This window comes from Vulpes lagopus, chromosome 7 (genome assembly GCF_018345385.1).
Source record: "Vulpes lagopus strain Blue_001 chromosome 7, ASM1834538v1, whole genome shotgun sequence".
Classification (NCBI taxonomy): Eukaryota; Metazoa; Chordata; class Mammalia; order Carnivora; family Canidae; genus Vulpes; species Vulpes lagopus.
The window spans coordinates 115,303,694-115,317,759 of record NC_054830.1 but is presented as its reverse complement, the minus strand read 5'-3'; the positions used below and the strand labels follow the sequence as shown (position 1 = coordinate 115,317,759).

Genomic DNA, 14,066 nt, shown 5'->3' with positions numbered 1-14,066 from the left:
ATTTTTACAGAATGGGAAACTACTCACCTTTTTATTATAAAAATGTAAACACCTTTAATACCTTTAAATACCTTAGTGCAAGTCATTTTTATGTGTCAGGATTTCCTTGACATTTTTTGAGCTCTGCAAAGAATACACAGTGTGCCCGTATATTTTTGCTATCATTAAAGACAGATAGTATCAAATACCTACTTTATAGGAACAATAATATTTAATCCTATAAAATCAAATGTAATCATTGAAATGTTTCTTGTTCCATCACAGGCATAAGAAATTAGTATTCAAAAATAGCGTTAATTTTATTTTGTTTATTTTCTCTCTAGCCAGTTTTTTTTTTCCAAAATTAGCATAGAAACTATAGAAAAGTTTATACAATGTGGAAAGTCTTCAGAATATTATAAACATTCTTGTGTAGTTATTACATAATCATAGATGTTTGGTATGTCTGTCTTGGTTATTGTGGCACACAGAATGCAAGGAGACAAAAAGAGCACCCTCTGAATACTTACTTTGTGCTAGGCACTGAGCTAAGTGCTTTAAGTCTTGAAGCATAACGATCCTAAGAGGTAGGTATCTATTGTTCACCCTTTTTTTCTAATGAGGAAAGAAAGGAGTTAACTAGTTCAAGCTCATACAGCCAGAAAAAAAAAGAGTTAAAGGTAATACTGGAATCCTGGGAGCCACTGACTCAAGAGCAGTGTACTCTTTCCTGTCCAAGTAGGGAGTTGTATGTGCATCAGACAACTACTAGAAGTTTATCTGAATCAAAAAACTGAAACCAGGAAGGAAAACTGGTAACCCCAAGAAAATACGTACAAATATTTAAATATAGATGGACCAGTACAGGCATACATACATATGTACATGCATAAACAAATATATATGCTTATATTTTATATATATGTATATATATATATACATATATATATACATATATATATAAATTTCTGTAGACCTGTATAACCTGGTATTTTATATAAACCAAAAGACTGTCTCTAATTAAATTCCCTATTATTTCAAGTGATTAATTTTTACCAATACCAAATGTCCATTATGTTTCTAAAATTACTTTTCAGTCATTGGCACAGTGATGCAGTGGCACTGTTTAAACTATATGTATTATCTGCAATGTCAGGTTTTAATGTCATATTTCTCTTCTATAAGCCATTCAGAAACTTTTCAACCAATTTCAAGTATGAAAATTTAAAAGTTTAAAAATCCTACTAAAGTTTTTATCAGTTACAGGAATAAAATTTAAGGGTGGAATGTTAATCAGTGGCCCTCTTGAAGGGGGTCTAAAACTATGTTTGATTTTAAAAATCCTCCACACTCAAGTGTAGCAAATATCTATCTTCAGTCTTGATTATTTTTCACAGACTGTCTCTTTGTACTGTGCTTTGTTTATAAATGTGCTCTATTTACATTTTCATTATTTTATTAATATAAAGGCAATTAACTTATATTTTGTGTTTTTTAAACATAATCTAGATGAGGAAGAGGATGGCAAGACTCCAACTCAACCACTGTTGAAAAAAGGCAGGCATTTTTCATCATTTTATTTTAATCCCCTTTTTCATATTGTTAACTCTTTAACTCCAACTCTGCTATTTTATTTTTTTTACCTTAGTTTTTATTTCCGTGGCAAGGTGATGTTACAGTTATTTGTTGAATGCAGATTAGAAAAAGATCAACTTTAGTTAACCCCAAAAAGTTAAATCATCCCAGAGAAAGGTAGTATATCAAAGACAAATTGTTTTACATTATCATAGCATTTCCGAAATATTCAAACCCTGAATGTTAATACTAGTTTTTTTTTTTTTTTAATTTAAACTGCATGGTTTAGATGATGAGCAGAGACACTGAAATAGGTCTCTTTGCCAGTGTCACTTGCATTCTTTACCATCAGTTGTACCCAGCCAAGCCCTTAATTTTGATACTAATATATTTTTCATTTCAAAAATTACAATATTTCTCACAGCCCTGCTGCGTTTGGGAGATACACAGTCATGTCCCCGTGCATGACTTTTATGAGAAGGAGATAGAGGTGAGAGTTACGGAGCAGTGTGGTTTGGCAGCCATATTATGTCATCATGCAAAATCATTCGTCATGTTTGCGTGCATCATGGCAGCATGAGAAGTGAATGACACCTCCTGCAGAAGTGATCAGATTTCCGCCTATGGATTCCTTCTTTTAAGAATTTAGTGTAGGAGTCTCATAATAGTCATTTGCTTGCTCATAGAGTCAGTGCTGATTTTTTTTTTTTTTTTTTTTATTCTTGGGAATATAAATGGGAACTCCCTTGATATTTGGTCTTGAGATCTGCAGCAGGTCATGTCCTTCTAAGGAGTTCCTACCATCTTTCTGTGCTTCAAAGAAAGATGTGTGGTTATATGGCTTTAGCTTTGGGCATCACATACCAAGGGGACAAGTTAGGTCAAGATGAGGGTGTTCTTCTTTAGACTTGGAGGTTTCACTGTGATAATTGTTAGATTGTATTCATTTGTCTTCCACTTCCTTCTGTCTTATATATTACTGGTAACATTATGTTTAAGATTTTTTTAATCTTTAAATTATTGAGGAATAAGATTACAAAGAAATATGTTTATGGAGGAGGCATAAACTTAATTTGTCCAGTTAGCCTAAAATGGCTTCTCAAAAATTAAAATCTAGCAGTCAGTTATGACCATGGGTATTTATGATTCTTTCACTCAGAATGCTTCAAAATATTAGAAATTAAGCAAGATAATTTGGATTAGTTTACCTCTTGTAAAGATTTATTTATCTATAACCATTTTTAAAAATACATTTAAATTTTAAACACCTGAACACTTATGATGGACTCCATACACAACTGTCTGCATTATAAATATTTAGATACACAAAGGTTAGGAAACTATAGGAATTCAGCAAAAAGGACTTGAGTATTTATTTCCCTTACATCTGATTTTTCTGCTTAATCCTTTAGAATCCAAAGGCCCTGCTGTCCCCTTAAATGTAGCTGACCAAAAGCTTCTTGAAGCTAGTACACAGTTTCAGAAAAAACAAGGAAAGAATACTATTGATGTCTGGTGGCTTTTTGATGATGGAGGTAAGGTTGTAAATGCACTTTTTAACAATTTTACAGATACTGAAGTTGTGGGAAAAGTACTGAGAAATGGCATGTATGCTTCACCTATAGACCCTCTTGCCAGTTCTGCCAACATTCTGCAGAGCAACAGGATTGATTGTAGAATCAGGTGTCAGCCTTAATTGTTATTTCTTCAGTGTCCTTCACTTTGGAATTTTCCCAGTTCTTCCTTGAACTCATGACCCTTTTTCTATTATTATTACTGACCATTTTTAGAATGTCACTAGATTTGAAGTTGTTCAAGTTATGTAATTTTGGTAGAAATCTCGCAGAAGTGTTGCCTTATTCTTCTGTCTAAATCTCATCAGGTGGCACATGATGTTGATTTGCCTCACCACTGGTAAAGTTAGCTTTGACCATTGAGAAAGGTGGTTTTTACTAGATTTTTAGAATGAAAAATTACTGTTTCCTCTCGTATAATTACACGTAGTAGGGGATGGGAAGGTACTTGGTGTTATCATTACTGCAACTTTTACCACCACCTTTAGCATCTGTTGGTATTTCTGCCTTTTGTTACTGTTAGTGTGGTGTGTTTGTAGTTGTCAAATGGTGATTTTCCAGTCCTGTTATTTCTTCCTCATTTATTACTTGGCATTTTATTGTAAGGAAGTGTTTTATTATTTCTATCCTTGCAGACTCATCGATTCCCATTGTATTCATTGGGAGACCATTTGTCATTCTCATTATTTGTTTAGATGTTCATATTGTTCCCATATTTGGCCAGCAAGATCCTCTGGAGGCTGATTGGTGTGTTCATTTGTACTTTGCCTGCCCTAGCCATGGAGTCACTGTCTACCCAAGGAGCCTGGACTGCTTTTAGTGGAGAATAGTATTTTGGAACCATGATCATGGCATTAGCTATGCTTGTTGCTATTAGTGTGTCCCTGCTCCCAGGCTCTCTCAAAAACATATAGGTACATGTTTATACATGTAGGTATGGACTGAAAACCACTTCCAGTTCACTGTTTGGCTCAGTCCAGGTTCTGCCTTCTTGTATTTCTCATTTCAGTGAGAAACTTGGCTCCCATTAGGTTCAATGAATATTCTAATTTCCTCATTCCTCCTGTATGTGACAGATCGATCTCCTGACTCTGCAAGGAGTCCCCCACTTCACAAAGCAAAGCCTGACTTTATTGGGCTTTGTCTTTTTGTTCAGGCCTACCTCATGGCTTTGTGACTGAACTATTAAGGAAGGATGGAAAGAAAAATTTTGTGTAATATTGAGTTGTAGTGGACATGTTTTTAGAGATTAAATTGAATTAAAAGTTTTTAATTGAGAAATTAGCATCTAGTAAATAATTTTATGTATTTTTATGATTCAGGTTTGACTTTATTGATACCTTATCTTCTGACTACGAAGAAAAAGTGGAAAGACTGTAAGATCAGAGTATTCATTGGTGGGAAAATAAATCGAATAGACCATGACCGGAGAGCGTAAGTCTATTTAAATTGAAGAACATTTATCTTATTACAATATATGTTTCATTATTACAGTGTATTACATTATATATATGATAGAAAAAGAGATAATCCAGAAGATGTCAATTATGTTGCCCTGTTCCATACTGAAGCTGAATTTTCTACTTAAAAAAAAAACGCTCTTTAATTTAGTTTTCATATTTAAGTTGTAGATACCTGTTATTTTTTCAAATTTTGACATTTTAGAAAGTCATTATTTAAAATTTACAGCATCAAAATGTTAAACACCTTTTTTAAAAGAAGAGGGGATGTGCCCCAAAATTACATATTCGTATATGAGATACATTTTGTAGATTTGAAGACAACAGAAACACAGGATGTCTTTGTCACCCATTGTCTTATTTCCTCTATACTGTCACCATTCTAGTTCTGGCTTCAGCACTTTACTAAGTACCCTGTGTCTTATCTCTTACCTTTTCAGCATATGTTGTACACGCTGCTCCTGAGTTCATGTTTGGAAACTAGATCTCTGATCATAGGATCCCTTTGCCAAAATACTTTTAATTTCTTCTCTGTTACATATCATAAAAAGTCTGTGCTCCCTCTACCACTTATAAAGGGCTTTGTTACATACCCATACAAACTATGACTTGTACTTAACTTCATTTTACAATTCTGCACCTGTCTTAAACATGCATGTGATTTCAGACTTGTACTCCTTCCTACTCTACCCTCATCTCTACTACAAATAGCTCTTCACTTGGCTCCCTTCTCTGTTAAAATACTCCATCCTCTCCAGTCCAGCATCACTGTCATAACACCTTCCCTGATTTTTTTCTTTTTTTTTTTTACCCTTGTCTCCCCATTTGTTGTTACCCTTCCTTCCTGAGTAAAATATATTTGGTACCATTCACTGTGTTCTGCGGTTTGTTTTATGTTGATTTTAATGTCTTAGATTTGAGTTTTGTGGGCCCTATGACACATAGCAGGCACATGGCAGATTTACACTGGAATTCAACTAGGTGTTGATTCATCGCAAATAGTGAATTATGCAAGAAATAATTTAAAAGTTAAACCTGGGGCAGCCCTGGTGGCTTAGCGGTTTAGCGCCTTCAGCCTGAGGCATGATCCTGGAGAACCGGGATCGAGCCCCACATCAGGGGAGCCTGCTTCTCCCTCTGCCTGTGTCTCTGCCCCTCTCTCTCTCTCTGTGTCTCACGTGAAAAAATAAATAAAATCTTTAAAAATAAAAAAATAAAAGTAATAAAAAGTTAAAACTGTAGCTTGTCTCTTTTCTCATATCTTTAGAAAACTCAATTTATTAAAAATAGAATCCTGTTTTGCTAACTGCTTTTCCTATATGTATGTTTCTACTTCACTATTGTTGCCACCAAGGCTTCATTGCCAACTATGCCTCCAGAAAGGTATTTCTTTACAGAAAAATAAAGGCTTACTGAGGCTCCTTTTTCATGTCTGTCCCAGTCCCTGCCTCACAAATTCTGTAAACTTTATTTGCCATCTGTTACAGCTTTAGTTTGGCCCTAAAAAGTCCTGTTTGGACATTGAGATAGGCATTCTTCATGGATGGAAGAATAATCCAAAAATAATTAAACTTAAAATATTAACTAGTTCTTGCTGAAACCCATATACTAACCAATATAATTTATCTAAAAAAGTTTTTAGTGAAGGAGAGTTGACATACAGAGTTACATTAGTTTCAGATGTACAACATAGTGATTCAGTATTTCCGTACGTTATGCTGTGCTCACCACAGGTGTTGCTGCCATCTGTCACCATACACCATTATTAAAATACCCTTGACAATCTTCCCTGTGCTGTACCTTTCATCCTCATGACTTGTTTATTCTGTAACTGAAGGTTTATATCTCACACTTCTCGTGACAGAAATTAAATTTAAAAACTAGTTAACATCAATTTTTATTATTAATGTCTTGTTCTACCCGTTTGTTATTGGAAGAGATTAAGGGAAAGATTAGAAGAAAGAGACTAAGGAGAGATTCAGGGAAAGTAAAAGAATATAACAGGAGTCTCTTACTCAGGGAATTGGGATGTCTACTTAGTTGAATGTACGATGTAAATTAATTCACATGGACTTTGTTTAGCACCTGATAGAATTTTCCTATAAATCATGCTTTTCAGGGAAACTGATTCAGCCTGAAATAGAATAAAAATATTTATCTACAGCTTTCATGTATCTCAATGTTATTCATTTTTGTTTTAGGATGGCTACTTTGCTTAGTAAGTTCCGGATAGACTTCTCTGATATCATGGTCTTAGGAGATATTAACACTAAACCAAAGAAGGAAAAGTAAGTTGTTAGATAAATTACTCTTTATAGATTTCTGATCCTTTTATGGATGACCTACTCAGATATTCCAGTAACAGATCGTTCAATTTCAACTAATTGCCTGCTTGTTAGTTACATGTGAAGTCAACTTTTTTTTTAATCTGGCACTGATAGTTGGCATGCCTATAGCAGATAGCAAAGTAAGTCTAAAGGGCTTTCCATTTTCAGTTTCATTCAATTACTGTTTTGCAAGTGATTTCTGAAAAGGCTAATGCCACAGAAATTCCCCCTGGTTCTTTGAATTTCCACTGTTCATGCCTGTATTCGTTACCACCACACAATCCCACTCCATGTTATGTATGTCTTTTTACTGTTTTGCTTTATTACTAAAACAGGGGAATTAAGAATTTGTCTATAATAATAGTTGCACTCAGAATTCTCAAGAGTCAAAGAAATGTATACTCATGGAATAGTCTACCTGAAAATGATACACAGAGGATGTTATATGAGTAACATATTTATACTACCAGGCATGACTTTAATTATTTTCAAATAAATGTTGAATAAATAATGAAGCTGATATAAAGAATTTATTTTAAATAGATAATAAAGCATACTTTGTAAGGTTATTATTATCAGGGAAGGATTTGTTTCATTTTATAAAATAATATACACCAGGAGCTTTGTATGAGACTTGATACTGGAAACTATTTTTCACATTCACAGAGGATTAGAATGTTGTTGCTGTTCTTTTTCTGTCTTTTATCATATTAAGTCATTTTGGATCTGGAGATTAGTTCTGCATCTTCTTGAATCTTCTAGATATGCCTGCTCCTCTCTTCATAATATTCTAGTACCTTTTCTTCTACTCCTCCTCCTCCTCCTCCTCCTCCTCCTCCTCCTCTTTTTATTCACTGCTACTTGAACCAGGAAGGCTTTTGAATACTTTGAGCAAAGGAGCAATACAATTTGATGTATTGCTCAAAGGATCATTTTAGCTACTGTGATGATGAAAATATATGTACATTGAGCGGGCTGGGCTGGACATTGGAGCAGGGGTTAAATACAGAGACATCAGTGTTAGCAATTAAAATTGCAATTCTGTTATTGTGAATACAGTTCTAAATTTCTTAGCAGTTTGAGAAACTAGTGATTGCTGTTTTCTGAATAAGTTGCCAAAGTGGTGGTTATAAATTAGGGTATGGAGGTGAGCATAATAGATGGAAAACTCTAACTTCTCAAGTTCTAAGTTAGCATTCAAGATCTTAGTGTAAAGGAATTCAAACTGAGGTTAATTGTCAGTATTCTTTCTGGTTTTGTTTTGTTTTTTAAGTATTGTAGCTTTTGATGAAATGATTGAGCCGTACAGACTTCATGAAGATGACAAAGAACAAGATATTGCAGATAAAATGAAAGAAGATGAACCATGGCGAATAACAGACAATGAGCTTGAACTTTATAAGACCAAGGTATTCTATCTTTTCTGCTTTCTTTCTGTTCCTTAACCTTCTACTGATGTTTTAAAAAATAAGACCTAAGTATCAAAAAACTGTCACTTGTTATGGGAGGAACCAAAATTCAGTCTCCTCTAAATTGGATCTGTATGTGAATTAAAGAATAAATATTTTTATTACGCCAAAATTATGTTGGTTTCTTTTTGTTTACTTATAGTTCTATGAACTACACTAGATTCCACTTTTCAGTTGGTCCAGGAATGACTTTGTCCTGTTTCATTTCAGACCTATCGACAGATCAGGTTAAATGAATTATTAAAGGAACATTCAAGTACAGCTAATATCATTGTCATGTAAGTACTGTCTATACTAAAATTTTCTTATGCCTTTATTTTATAACAATGCAATTAGGATCAATTTCCATACGAAGTACATACCCATATAAATCCTAGTAATGACTTAGCAGTTATAAGGAAGAAAAAATAAACTTTTGTTAGTAGACTTTGCTTTAAGCATATGGAGAAATCATTTAAGGTAGGAGGAAAGAAAAAACTCTAACCTTAAGCTTATATGAATCTAAGTAATTCTTTATCATAATAGTTTATTCTGGAATTTTTCCTCGATCCTTTTCCCCACCTTTTAAAAATTCCTTGGCTTTAAGGACACTACAGCATAGCTACTAAGCATATATGGAAGATAAGGTCCTTAAGTTAAAATTTGGACCCCAGGGTGAGGTGCAGGTCACATGGCTGGCTCAGTCAATTAGAACACCCAACTCTTTATCTTGATCTTGGGGTCATGAGTTCAAACCCCATGTTGGGGGTAGACTGTATTTAAAATAATTTTTTTAAAAATCTTAAAGTTTGGACCCCAGACAACATCCTTACAGAAACAATGCCATTATTATCTTGGGGGGGGGGTATTTTGGAGGGGGTCAAATTATAAAGTGGTTCCTGTCTGAATCTGTACTCCTAAGTTTCCACACACAAACTTTATATACAGACATTTTGTACTCCATTGAATATAGGTGTTCTTTGGCTTTTCATTCACTAAATCAGATTAGTTAGATATTACTTGAACCCAAATTTTCTCCATCATAGAACTGGGGTCCTTAAACAGGTAAAAACAGCTCAGGCCTCCAAAAATATGGCAAATTATGAAATAAAGTAATACCAAAGGATTGTTACTTTGATTTATAAAAAACAGTGGAAAATTTCAAGTTTTGCTGCTAATGATCAGATATCTGTAATGGAATGCATTAAAACACAGAAATCTAGAGAAAAACACCCTATGGAGCAGCTGGTTACCACTACCACTATCTACAAATAAAAAATGAAAGCCCAGAAAGATGAGAGAAGTTGAAAATTGAAAATTAATACATAGAATTATATTTGAATATCATTTATCCATGTGTAGTTTTTGCTTTCTTAATTCAGGTAGAAGCATCCCTTTCTCCTAGAAGAATTCTATCCTTACTGAAGAAGGGAATGGGAGGTTTAATGTTAGATACCAAATATGTTGCAGTGTATAGAAATAGTCATTTCTATTCTTACCAAGTTTTAAAAATCTTCTCTTCCAACATGAAAAAAGGGGAATAGTGATATGAGTATAGTCCTTGCTACCCCAGTGTTTAAAATTTGCACTCGAAAATAATGTGTAACCACTGTACTTCTTAGTTACTATTACTAGTGACTCAATATATGATTTTTATTACATTTTATTTTTCTCAACTTAAATGCATTGCCTAATTTCTTTTCTCTTTTGGATACCAGGAGTCTCCCAGTTGCACGGAAAGGTGCTGTGTCTAGTGCTCTCTATATGGCATGGTTAGAAGCTCTATCAAAGGACCTACCACCAATTCTCTTAGTCCGTGGGAATCATCAGAGCGTCCTTACCTTCTATTCTTAAATGCCCCAGTACAGTGGATAAGCCCTCCAGATGGTACTTGAGTGCCTGGTGAAGTAACTGAAATCTTCAATGACACATTAACATCACAATGGCGAACTGTGACTTTTCTTTCACTGTTTCATTAATTTGAAAGCACAGAAGGAAGTTGCTCCACTGACATGTGTATGGAGACTTCAGTTTTAGTCAGTTCTGTATTTCAATCTTAATGAATGATGATGATTCCTTGTTGTTGGACTAAAGTTCATGAGAGTAAAGTTTTCTTTGCTACTTGAATAGCAATAAAAGTGTGTTATTTTGTGATTGATGAAAGGAGTACAAAAAGCCTTTAGCCTTGAGGTGCCTTCTGAAATTAACCAAATTTCATCCATATATCCTCTTTTATAAATTTATAGAATGTCAAATTTTGCCTTCAGCTGTTCTTTTTGTTTCTAGTCTCTTCCACCTTAAAATGAAATGGACACTGCTTTTCTTCTTCCATTGACCAATTAGTGTTGAGTACTGTATGTTTTCTATTACTTTTGTAAAGGTATCTGTTAGATACTAAAGGTGAGAATTAGGGCAAGTTAATGAAAAATGCAAAAACAAAACAAAAAAATGGTAACCAAAAAGTGACCCCAAGGTTTGGTTTGTATGGGATGTATAAAATGTAGATCTAGGGGAAAAAGACCCAATAAACCTTTTTTTAAAAAAAAATCTCTAATTGGCTGTTATTTGTATTCTTATTTGAAGTCTTGGGGAAGGTTGAAGATTTGTTCAGTACTTCTGTATACCATGCTGAACAATCTCCTGTTGACATTCTTTAGGCAAAGTCCTCAAAATCATTTGTATCTGTGAGAAGAGACATCTGTCCTAATTTATAGTTTTCCTCAAATCTTTAGGGACTTTTAAGAAACACTAAAAGATTTTTCTTGAGGAAAATTAGACAAAGCAATGTCATTAAATAGAGTATTTCAATAAACAATATGTGGAATTCCACTATACACATCCTTTATAAATCATTAAAATATTTAATGTTTCATCAAATGGTTAAATGGACCACTGGTTTCTTAGTGAAATGTTTTTAGGCTTAATTCATTCAATTGTCAAGTACACTTAGTCTTAATTAATATACTCAGGTTTGAACAGATTATTCTGAACATTTGAATTTAATCCATTCTTAATACTTTAAAACTTTTGTGTTAAGAAAAACTGCCAGTTTGTGCTTTTGGAATGTCTGTTTTGACATCATAGTCTACTAGTACAATTTTGACAGTGCATACGTACTGTTACTAAAAGCTTTATATACAATTATTAATGTGAAGTTTTTCATTTTTTATTCAAGGAAGGATTTCCTAAAAACATTTCAAGGGATATATGTCTACATATCTGTATGTGTGTATGTATGTGTAGATGCATACACAGATGCATGTGTGTATATATAATGACATTTTTGTTGCTGGGTTTTTGCATTTTAAAGTGATCAAGATTCATTCGACTAACATTTTTTGGTTTTATTAAACATAAGTTCAAAATTAGATTGAAAGATACAGGTTTCACAGAGAACAAAGGTGATCATTTGAAGGGCATGTAATTTCACACAGTTAAGCATTCAGTGAGAAATGGAAAACACATCCCGTACAGTACTGTTTAGTGAGCTTGTTGGTATAAATTTCAGTGGTGAAGAATATATGCAGGTTTTCATGAATCTTGATAGATATCTATAGAATCACTACTGTTGTCAATAGTGCAGTATTTTAGCTGCATGAGCATAAACTAAATGAATAGAAAAGTGGAGATCTGATAATAATTTTGAATTCAGAATGTTAAAATGAAGTAATTGTTTTTCCAGGGTTTTTTTCTACATTATAACTCACAGCATTGTTCCATTTATTGCAGGTTTTGTAGTGTTTTGGGGGAAAGACAGTAGAAATGTCATATTGTTCAGTAAAAAATACCGTGTTTGAACTTTTTAAATGGATAATAGGGCATGAACTAAGTGCTGCTATCTTGAAATGTGCACAGGTACACTTATTTTTTTTTTTTTTTAAGTTTTTCCCATTCAGGAACCCATCATTGTGATCTATACTGCAGGAACCAAATGTCATGCATCATACATATGTGTATAAAGTACATAAGATATATCTAAATATGCATAATGGGGGGAGGGTAATATTGTCTGTGAAATAATGTAAGAAGCTTTTCACTTTTAAAAAAAATGCATTACTTTCACTTACCACTAGACACCAGGTCAAAATTTTCAAGGTTGTTGTAGTACTCTAATAAATTTCAACAATTCTTAGAGATGCTAGCTAGCGTTGAAGCTATTCTAGTCTATTTTATTTATGCTGAATTTGATTATTTTAATGCCAATTTTTTTCCGTTCTAATCATTGGTGATAACTTGGAAATAAATATGCAATGGCATTTGACAGTTCATTATTCCTATAGGTAAATATTCATTGGGTTTAGAGAGAATGGTGGTGTTAAGCTGATTAATGGTTAATTAAATCAAATATTTATTTGTTACATTATTTCATTTGTATTTTAGGTTTCCTTTTACATTCTTTTTATATGCTTTCTGACATGACATATTTTTAAAGACTATGGAAATAATTTAAAGATTTGAGCTCTGGTGGATGTTTATCTACTAAGTTTGAAAATGTAATATTTTGATAATACTGTACTATAACTGTCACACAAATGCTTTTCTAATGTTTTAACGTTGAGTATTGCAGTTGCTGCTTTGTACAGAGGTTACTGCAATAAAGGAAGTGGCTTCATTAAAACTATCTAAATGTCTATTCTTCTATTTGTTTTGTAAATTTATATTTATAAATATATCTTTGTGATATACCCCATTTATATAACTTATTTCACAATATCTGAGCTTTTTAGTGGCTTTTATCTTAATATTCATACCTTAGAAAAATTGTTTGAAACTTCATTATTCCTAAGCCTTTGAAATAATCATTGTTGACATTTACCAGTGTGATTGAACCATGTAAGATACTGCTCATTGTGACTTTAAAAAAAAAATTGATTTTACTTATCTAATTCTTTATTTTGGGTCAAATCATGCATTTAGGAATGAAGAAACTGGACTAAAATGGATCCATAGTCCCTGTCTTTCTTTAGAAGATTTTTGGCTATGCCTATTTATAATTTTATAAAACATTTTCACTTTCTCGTTTGAACATTATAGTTAGTGTGTAATATATGCAGGACAGTTACTTTCTCTCTCTCTTAGTCTTGGGAAAGCAACTTGAAGCAATGTAGGGAATTTCCCGAGGTCATGTGGCACATCAGTGAAGAATGTTGGCCCAGAGCCCAGATCTTTCATCTCCAGGGATATCTTTATTATGCAGTCACTGCTGCCTGATCCATAACGAAGAGCACTGGGATAGGTTGGCCATTTCCAAACTAGTCACCCGTATTGCCAATGCGTGTGTGCTCAGGTAATGAAAGTTACAGTTAGAAATAGATTGGCTACAGGCTGGCTTAACAGATCTGAAACCTAATGTAAGTGTCCATTGCATGTTCTTTGCTTCTTGCTTATTTTCCAAAATCCATTCAAGCTAGTTACTCTTTTGGGGAGTTAAAAGAGAATTCAAACGCAGCTGTGAATGTGCCATTTCCTAATATCAGAGCATCCAACGGTTTTCAAACCAGGAATGCGGTTCACCTTTGAGCCAGCAGGTATTTTTTTGTTCATTCACCAGGAAAAAAAAAATGCCTCTGATGCAATTCTATGTGTCAACAGGATGTAGGTTCAGGGCAAAGAGGTGGTAGTTTAACACTTAACTGTTTGTGTCAAGATGGTACAAGTCCTGGGAAACACTTGTCAGAAAGGACTGTTTAGTACATACACAGA

The 14,066-nt window shown here is 33.6% G+C and overlaps 1 protein-coding gene across 2 annotated transcripts in view; it reads left to right on the top strand.

Annotated features, from left to right (window-relative positions):
* The window catches only part of SLC12A2 (solute carrier family 12 member 2), a 113,040-nt gene extending 100,056 nt beyond the window's left edge, over positions 1–12,984 (top strand). Inside the window, exons 21-27 of one of the 2 annotated variants that reach the window (XM_041760795.1) lie at positions 1,489–1,536; positions 2,967–3,089; positions 4,451–4,562; positions 6,790–6,876; positions 8,189–8,324; positions 8,595–8,662; positions 10,082–12,984. In XM_041760795.1, the coding sequence (XP_041616729.1) occupies positions 1,489–1,536; positions 2,967–3,089; positions 4,451–4,562; positions 6,790–6,876; positions 8,189–8,324; positions 8,595–8,662; positions 10,082–10,217 (710 nt within the window). In that variant the 3' untranslated portion in view covers positions 10,218–12,984. The remainder of the gene's footprint in view (positions 1–1,488; positions 1,537–2,966; positions 3,090–4,450; positions 4,563–6,789; positions 6,877–8,188; positions 8,325–8,594; positions 8,663–10,081) is intronic. The other variant, XM_041760796.1, reaches the window with a different exon arrangement.
* Positions 12,985–14,066: the final 1,082 nt, after the last annotated feature.